The 10,015-nt window shown below is 42.7% G+C and overlaps 1 protein-coding gene across 1 annotated transcript; it reads right to left on the reverse strand.

Annotated features, from left to right (window-relative positions):
* Positions 1 to 6,613: 6,613 nt before the first annotated feature.
* LOC131950509 (FMRFamide receptor-like) lies at positions 6,614 to 7,654 on the reverse strand. Its single transcript, XM_059312701.1, has one exon. The coding sequence runs from the start codon at positions 7,652 to 7,654 to the stop codon at positions 6,614 to 6,616; it is 1,041 nt and encodes a 346-aa protein (XP_059168684.1).
* Positions 7,655 to 10,015: the final 2,361 nt, after the last annotated feature.

Below are 10,015 nucleotides of genomic sequence, written 5' to 3' on the forward strand. Positions count from 1 at the left end.
TATCAGTGTTTCTTCCAGACTTTTTTCTCCGGGGGGGGGGGGGGGGCACCTGAAATTTTCGGGGGGGGGGGGGGGCGGTAGACTTTCTTCGGGGAGGGGGTGGACACTATTAAAATAATATATTTTCTATATATATTATATAAATTTAATTTCGTTCGGGGGGGGGGACGGTAGAATGTTTTCGGGCGGGGGGGGGGGGGGGGGGGCAAAGCCCCCCCCCCCTACCCGAAGAGATGCCTGGAAGAAACTCTAATTACTATATTTATTAATAGAAGGGTAGATAACTAGCTAGACAAGATCACCTTACCAGTCAGGTGAGCTGTGGTTCACACCGAATGTTTACAACTGTAGAGCCGGGTCAAGTTAGTGAAGGCTATTAGGGGCAGATAATAAAGTTTTTAAACGAGTTGAAACAGGGGGGAGGTAGCAAGATTAAAAACTATCCTTCGCTTTATCAGTTTGCTGTTGTCCAGAGTTTATTCCAGGCATCTCATCGGAATTTATAGAAAATATATACTTTTAACAGCGCCCCCAAGAAATTTTAGTCCGCCCCCCCCCCCCCCCCCCGCGAATTTCAAGTGCCCCCAAAATTGTGGTTACGGACGGCTGCTGTTTTAAAGCAAATATTTTTAGTTGTGTCGACTTCATAAATTCAAAAGTGGAAAATAAAACAAATATAAAAAAAACCTGTATGGCGAGTAGCTTTGAAATGCACTGAAAATACGAAAATAAAATTAATCTGCGTTATTTCATCAAAGCTTTGCTCGCTCATGAGATCTTTTACATTTTTAGCGGCCAAAGCTTTTATGAAAGAAAGCAGATTAGTTTTATTTTCTTATTTTCAGGGCATTTTAAAAGGTTGTTGCTGTAAAAAAAATATTTTGTATTTGTTTTATTTCCTTTTAAGCAGCTGGTTGAAGAGAATTGTTTTTGATGTAAAACTGACAATAAATGCTGTACATACCCAATGAATGAATTGAAGTCACGTGACCTAAGGGTAAACACGCGTCACAAGTCTGGTCAATGGAAGCGAGGCTTGGACGAAATGACTGGACAGGTGCGACTCAACAACGCAAATCAAATCACGGAGCAGGGGAGGTTAATCAAATCAACCAGCAAGGGAGGTTAATCAGGGCCCGATAAAAGACGCGAAAAGCTGTGGCTGCTTGCTGCTGGTAGTGGAGTGGGCAGTTGGTTGCATGCATGTGAGCTCTAGCTCGCTCATTCTGTCTAGCTTGTGGTGCTAGCTCTACCTGTAAGGTGCTAGCTCTACCTGTAAGGTGCTAGCTCTACCTGTAAGGTGGTAGCTCTACCTGTAAGGTGGTAGCTCTACCTGTAAGGTGCTAGCTCTTAAGGTGTTAGCTCTACCTGTAAGGTGGTAGCTCTACCTGTAAGGTGCTAGCTCTACCTGTAAGGTGCTAGCTCTACCTGTAAGGTGCTAGCTCTACCTGTAAGGTGCTAGCTCTACCTGTAAGGTGGTAGCTCTACCTGTAAGGTGGTAGCTCTACCTGTAAGGTGCTAGCTCTTAAGGTGTTAGCTCTACCTGTAAGGTGGTAGCTCTACCTGTAAGGTGCTAGCTCTACCTGTAAGGTGCTAGCTCTACCTGTAAGGTGCTAGCTCTACCTGTAAGGTGCTAGCTCTACCTGTAAGGTGCTAGCTCTACCTGTAAGGTGCTAGCTCTACCTGTAAGGTGCTAGCTCTACCTGTAAGGTGCTAGCTCTACCTGTAAAGTGGTAGCTCTATCTGTAAGGTGCTAGCTCTACCTGTAAAGTGGTAGCTCTATCTGTAAGGTGGTAGCTCTACCTGTAAGGTGGTAGCTCTACCTGTAAGGTGGTAGCTCTACCTGTAAGGTGCTAGCTCTTAAGGTGGTAGATCTACCTGTAAGGTGGTAGCTCTACCTGTAAGGTGCTAGCTCTACCTGTAAGGTGCTAGCTCTACCTGTAAGGTGCTAGCTCTACCTGTAAGGTGCTAGCTCTACCTGTAAGGTGCTAGCTCTACCTGTAAGGTGCTAGCTCTACCTGTAAAGTGGTAGCTCTATCTGTAAGGTGCTAGCTCTACCTGTAAAGTGGTAGCTCTATCTGTAAGGTGGTAGCTCTACCTGTAAGGTGGTAGCTCTACCTGTAAGGTGCTAGCTCTACCTGTAAAGTGGTAGCTCTATCTGTAAGGTGCTAGCTCTACCTGTAAGGTGCTAGCTCTACCTGTAAAGTGGTAGCTCTATCTGTAAGGTGCTAGCTCTAGCTGTAAGGTGGTAGCTCTACCTGTAAGGTGGTAGCTCTACCTGTAAGGTGGTAGCTCTACCTGTAAGGTGGTAGCTCTACCTGTAAGGTGGTAGCTCCACCTGTGATAGAATCAACTCCACATTACTTCAAGCCGAGACAAGCGGTTCTCCACATACGGCTGTCCACAGCTGTCGACCACACCACCACACTACCACATTGACCACGCTATCACACAACTACATCCACCATATTTACCAAACTACCACACTATCACACTGACCACACATGCCTTAACTAGCCGTCCTTACACCAGTGGCACTTACACCAGCGGCCCTTACACCTTACACCAGTCCCCTTACACCAAAGTACTGGGCTATCAATGGCTCAGGGTTTGACCAATCGATCCTATGGGACAAAGCGCGGCGTCCAATTGTTTATCCTGCCCTGTTCTAAAAATAGACGCGGCACTAAACGGTTCAACACCAGCCACATTGCGGATGTCCGAGAAAACAAATGTGGGGACAAGAAGGAGAACAAAATTTTATCAAAGTCTTGACGACAACCCAGAACGGTGGGTAAATCTCAAACTTGGGGTAGGTATGAGAGAAAGTATGTGGCCGAGGCATCTTCACCACGCGGATTTTGTTTCACTTCTAATTCTTGAATATATTTTTTAATATATATCAAAGTAATTTTTTTTTAAAAGCGGGAGTGATCTCCCCTAAACTTTCTCGAATATTCTTAGATAATACTGATCTAGTCGGGATATAGACATTTTAAAAAAACTAAATTTTCAAATACTTAAAAAAAACTCATAGAAAAAAGTAGTTGCGCAACAAATGAACAGCAAATAATTGGTGTTCAATAGTGCAGAACATTAGTACTTAAGGCCTATATTTTAAAAAAAAATCATAGGCCTAAATGTATTTCATAAAATAGTTATTGGTCAAAACGCAATGTGCTTTACTACACTTTGAACGATATTAATAAAAAAAAGAGTAAAGAAATAACAAAATAGTTAAAAATTGGACACACTCGTTTAACAAATATAGGCTACCAATGAGAAAAATTAGAACAAAAGTATATACATTATTAGCCAACATAACACCATATAAAATACCAACACCGATTAACTGACTTAAATGTTTCCGTTAAAAACACGGCTAGTCAATAGTATTTTTGTTGTTTTTTAAACTAATTTTTATTTTTAGTTTCGGCCTAGAAAATTGTATACATTTCATAACGTAGGCTACGTCTTGTTAAGTAGATCTATAGATCTAAATGAAATTTGAATGAAATAGCTCATTTCTTATATGTTCAAAGACAGGCTGACACACAGACACACACACACAGACACACACACACATACGGACACAAATTAAGTTTTCCCGACTCAGGCTAGTGTAAAACGTCCAGATTTATGAAATTCTCGAATTCGATTTTTTTTGCACGATTACAATACTTTCTCTATACTCACGTGATTTGTGTGCACGATTACAATACTTCCTCTATACTCATGTGATTTGTGTGCACGATTACAATACTTCCTCTATACTCATGTGATTTGTGTGCACGATTACAATACTTCCTCTATACTCATGTGATTTGTGTGCACGATTACAATACTTCCTCTATACTCATGTGATTTGTGTGCACGATTACAATACTTCCTCTATACTCATGTGATTTGTGTGCAGGATTACAATACTTCCTCTATACTCATGTGATTTAGAAACGCCGAATTAGCGACTAGAGTTTATTAGCGCACTTACGATACATAACTCCTACCCTACCTTAACACACAAACCCTGGAACAAATAACACAAACATACAAACTGACAAACACACACACGCACAACGTAGAGCGCTTCAATCTGTGCGGGAGGATGTGTGTGTGTGTGTGTGTTTGATTACAACATGCCATGTTTGTAAGTTTGAATCTGATGTACATTCAAACAGTTTGAACCAATGCAATCTTGTCTGGTTATCATCATCATATTTTACAAACAATAATTTTATTTAAAAAATCTGGAAATGTTTAAGAACACAAAAGCTGGGTAGAAAACATTATAAGAAGCCAAAAGTTTGGCTGTTAAAGCCATTTTTTCTCATTTCACAAAGTTTGAAATTTGTTTTTACCTGAAGCCAGCCAGAAATCAGCTGGCCTGTAAGAACAGTAACCCCGTCGTTCACGACAAGAGCTGATGGAGTCATCTCCCTCGTGAACGTTACCCCCACTGTAACAAGTTCTTTCCACTGGCATATCGACCTTTTGTTAATTAATTATGCATTTAGCCCCCAGCGTCCAGCCGTTATGTAATCTGTTTCATCGGTCCATTCATTAGCGGCCCTGAACCCCCCCCCCATCCCAGTGTGCTAGAGCCACCTTATGAGCTGAAACAACATGCGATTTCGTTCGGGAGCATTCTGTAAACGTGTACGTGAGTCAGATTTAATGCGATGATCTGTGATTGATTTCTGACCAAAAAATGGCGATTTTGTGAATCGTTTAACGATACAGGACTCGCGTGGGATTCGTTTTTTTAATCGGTTAATCCATTCAGCCGTGAGAGACAAATAAAAGAGAGATGTAATCACTGGAGATATGTAATGAGTGGAGAGATGTAATGAGTGGAGAGATGTAATCAATGATCAGACGGAACTGTTTAATACAATTCTTAAACTGATACAGTTGGACGAGGAAAACTCAGGAAATAGCGTGCGTCATATCTGTGTGTTTGGGGGAAATACGAAACTAGAGATTTGATTAGCTCGGTTCTAATTCTAAGTAGGATGTTCAACAGTCAAAGGAGAGGGGTGGGATTTTTAAAGCATGGTTGGCCTGGCTAGGCGTGACTTAGGCTAGCCTGGCTAGGCGTGACTTAGGCTAGCCTGGCTAGGCGAGACTTAGGCTAGCTTGGGTAGGCGTGACTTAGGTTAGCCTGGCTAGGCGTGACTTAGGCTAGCCTGGCTAGGCGAGACTTAGGCTAGCCTGGCGTGACTTAGGCTAGCCTGGCTAGGCGTGACTTAGGCTAGCCTGGCTAGGCGAGACTTAGGCTAGCCTGGCGTGACTTAGGCTAGCCTGACGTGACTTAGGCTAGCTTGGGTAGGCGTGACTTAGGTTAGCCTGGCTAGGCGTGACTTAGGCTAGCCTGGCTAGGCGAGACTTAGGCTAGCCTGGCGTGACTTAGGCTAGCCTGGCTAGGCGTGACTTAGGCTAGCCTGGCTAGGCGAGACTTAGGCTAGCCTGGCGTGACTTAGGCTAGCCTGGCGTGACTTAGGCTAGCCTGGCGTGACTTAGGCTAGCCTGGCGTGACTTAGGCTAGCCTGGCGTGACTTAGGCTAGCTTGGGTAGGCGTGACTTAGGTTAGCCTGGCTAGGCGTGACTTAGGCTAGCCTGGCTAGGCGAGACCAAGACAATGCACGATGTTGATAGCGAAGATTGGACAAAAAAGATGGAACATGTTTGACAAACGTCGAATTAAAATTACCAGACACATTCGAAAATGAGAAGATTTGAACATCTATTTTTAGAACATATGTATTTAAATTAGAAAAAAACATTGTGCCGGTTTTTTAATGCACAAATTCTTTTTTTTTAAAGCTGCATTCACCTTATCTGGCTAGTGCTTGTCGTCATGAGCCGGCAATATTGCACACAAATGCCACACACAAATGCCACATATAAATGCCACACGTTGTAAAATGCAGCATGTCAATAAGATGTCTAATTTTACAAGCTTTTATTTAACTTGCTTCCTCTGTCTATCTTGCTTTTGTCTTCCGTTATAGATCGAAACGGGCTAGCGAATTTCGAGCACTTCTAACTGACCGATTCGTTTCAAAGTTGGCACATCGGTCAAGACTTTAAATACAATGCAATATGGCAATAAATGTGACTTCATTGGATGCCTAGATAATTTTTTTACTTTGCACGACATGTGTTAATCTGACAAGAATGAGAAAAAGTTTTCAAGATTTGAAACACAAAGCTAGAACCGGATCAAACTAAGTTCTATGTTAACGCTAACCACTCGACCACCAAGAGCAGGTAGTAGACATCAAAGTTTTGACGGGCTAAGCAAGAGCAACACAAAAGGTCAAGAGGTCACAAGCTACAGTAACACAATAGGTCACGGAGAGAATCTTTTAAAAGTAAATTGATTAGCAAACAAAAAAATGAAGAGACAAACCTCACTTCTTAAAAACTTCACAAATCTTAACGGTTGTTTCATTGTTTCATGTTGTGATAAAAAATGTATTGTAACATTTATTCTCTTCTGATTCGCAAGTGGTGTAGCTAATCTTCAGAGTATAAATTAAAATAATTAACGAGAAGCTAATGATCTACTTTAGATTGAAATGATTGCGTTGAGCTAATGCTCGAGTTGACCTCATTTCTTTTTCTTGAAAGCAAAAGTCTCGTAGAAAACGGTTCTAAATTTGGTGCTCATCTTGAGATAGACGAACAGGTTGATGGAGGCGTTGGCGGCCTCCAGGATGTGGGAGAAGGCGAAGACGGTGGTGAAGAGGTTGTTGTAGAGCTTGCCGCGGTTGAACTCCGGCACGATGAGCATGGTGACGAACAGGACGGTGCCGGGGAAGAAGCTGGCCACGAAGAGGGCGGCGATCAGCACGATCATCTGGGAGACCTTCTGGTCCTTGCTGGACATGGAGCTCTGCTTGTCCGCAGACACGGACTTCTTGCGCCACTCGGCCTTCTTGTCCAGGTTCAGAACCAGGATGGACGTGCACGCGATGATGACGGCGAAGGCGGCGAAGGTCAGGACAAGGTTGATGGCGATGACGCTGTTGTAGATGAACTCGCGCTCCGGGGTGAAGGCCATGCCGAGGAGGGTCTTGTTCCGGTCCGGGTACCAGAGCCACTCGAGGCGTGTGGTGTAGTAGACGGGCGGCATCGTCATGCCCAGCAGGAAGAAGGAGACGCAGATAAAGATGGCGGCTCTCTTGGGCGTCATGATGGCCTTGATCTTGAGGGGTATGGCGATACACAGGCAGCGCTCAAGCGTGACGAAGGCCGTGATCCAGCTAGAGACCCGCGTCAGGTAGAGCTTGACCCAGCCCCCACTCAGGTACACGACGGAGAGCGTGTCGAAGTAGACGTCGGAGTAGGTGAAGAGCGGGTTGAAGCAGATGCCCATCCAGAAGAGGACAACCACGCTGGCCAGGTCGGAGATGGTCAACCCGATCAGGGTCACGTTGACCGTCTCGCCACAACCCAACTTCCGGAAGACGACGAGACAGAGACCGTTCGTCACGATGCCGATCACGCTGCTCACCTCGTACATGGCGCACTTGACCACCACGAAAAATATTTTGGCCATGTCGTCGTTCAGAATTTTGTCCCGGGGTGGGGCCTTCTGGGTCAGAATGACCGAGAGGTTGCTGGGAATGGTCGAGGTGACAATTTCCATCACGTCAGTTAAACCCATGACACGTGACACTGACTGATCCCTGACTGATCCCTGACTGAGTCCAACAGTCTGAACAACAGAATAGTATAGTAAGATTTATTGCGCCAAAATACTAATTAAGATTTTAACTGCGTACTTTTAGATTCCTGTAATTAAAATGTTGAAAACCGCAACGAAAATGTACTTCTTGTTCAAAATGTGTATGAAGCAAAGATACACAACTCTAAGAGACGGCAGAGAGTTATCTTTGACCACAAGCAACACGACAAGAAAGTCAACGGCCCCACCCCCGGGCCTGGCTCCGCCCCCTAGCAGCAGGTTGATGAAGACATAGCACAAATGCCTGGAACTTTTTTCTTCGCGCAAGAATAAAACGGTCAGTTTCAAAAGAATGTGTAAAACAAACATTAAAACACTCTAAGGGTTCGTGGCTATGGTGAAACACATCAACGCGTTAAAAAAGGGTTCGTGGCTATGGTGAAACAAATCAACGCGTTATAAAATTGTTCGTGGCTATGGTGAAACAAATCAACGCGTTAAAAAATGGTTCGTGGCTATGGTGAAACAAATCAACGCGTTAAAAAATAAAGTTCAGTGCGTACATGCATGAGTTTCTAACTTTCTTTTTATATAAATTCGCAGCCACTTTCTAAAAACAATGTAATTATGGATTAAGCCATTAAAAATCTAAAATATTTTAACAGTGACTTCATATTTGATTGAGATCAATGTTAAGGCCGGTCTAGCTGTGTTTTGTTGCCGGTTGTCGCGCATGAATCTTCTGTCACGGTCGACTCACCACCACAGGAGCTATAATTAGATACGGTTACTGGTGCCTCGTGCAGTCAGCCGTGCTAATTATAGTCCTGGTACTTGGTGCCTCGTTAGACAATATAAGCTCTAAGATTATCTTTACCTATTGGACTGTGTCCAGCGCTGTTTCATTCATCTTCAAGAAAACATTGATAAGCCAAACTTGGCAGGTGGAAGAAATCTATGTTCTCCCCAACTTTCTCGTCACGGTTGCTTGGCGTCACCCCCATCTAACTACAAGATTTGTGTGAAGCGTGACACGAAGATTCTCGAAAGCAATGTTTAAGCTACACAATCAACTCAAGTTGGTACTGTAAGGTCAAGGCAAACATTGTTTTGATTTGACGACAAATTGTGACAAATTGACGGGGAAAACTTGAACTCGCTCCAGCGATGCGTGACTAGGTTTTGTAGTTAACCGTGACGTTAGTGAGTTGTCAGAACGATCTTCACACGGGGGGGGGGGGGGGGGGGGGTGAGAATTCATATGTCAACAGCACAGGGAAGCTGAATAAACTAATTAGCTGCACCAGACGTCCCATGTAATTAGGACATGACCAATCATTATGTTTGTTGTTTCTGTGGACTCAAGAAAATTTTAATTATCATTCTGTCATCTTAGTTTTTGTGTCAATTTGTTTTTCGTTTCTCCCTGCCTTTTTAATGAGCGTGTTTTCAATTAAATCTAATTATATCTTATCCACAAAGGCCACATACCTCCTATTGAGTTGACAGGTTGGGAAATCAGTATATAAGTAGGCAGGAATCACTTTTTGTTTTTTTAACTAGTTATGTTGGCTTTGGCTAGTGTGTATGTATGATATGAGGTAAGTTGTGTAAATGTTTGCTGATTACAAAGTTGTAAGTAAATAGGAACTACAATTTGTAAGTATATTTGTAGATTTACAAAGTTGTAAGTAAATAGGAACTACAATTTGTAAGTATATTTGTAGATTTACAAAGTTGTAAGTAAATAGGAACTACAATTTGTAAGTATATTTGTAGATTTACAAAGTTGTAAGTAAATAGGAACTACAATTTGTAAGTATATTTGTAGATTTACAAAATTGTAAGTAAATAGGAACTACAATTTGTAAGTATATTTGTAGATTTACAAAGTTGTAAGTAAATAGGAACTACAATTTGTAAGTATATTTGTAGATTAGCAATGTTGTTGGTAGCATAACACTTGAGATACACGCCGCTTGTTAAAACATTGTGGTAACCCAATCATTCAACTTGAGGCTAAAGGATTGTGGCACTCCAATCATTCAACTTGAGGCTAAAGGATTGTGGCACTCCAATCATTCAACTTGAGTCTAAAGGATTGTGGCACTCCAATTATTCAACTTGAGGCTAAAGGATTGTGGCACTCCAATCATTCAACTTGAGGCTAAAGGATTGTGGCACTCCAATCATTCAACTTGAGGCTAAAGGATTGTGGCACTCCAATCATTCAACTTGAGGCTAAAGGATTGTGGCACTCCAATCATTCAACTTGAGGCTAAAGGATTGTGGCACTCCAATCATTCAACTTGCATATTTGTT

This window comes from Physella acuta, unplaced genomic scaffold (genome assembly GCF_028476545.2).
Source record: "Physella acuta isolate Inbredline_101_S28 unplaced genomic scaffold, ASM2847654v3 ptg000769l, whole genome shotgun sequence".
Lineage (NCBI taxonomy): Eukaryota > Metazoa > Mollusca > Gastropoda > Physidae > Physella > Physella acuta.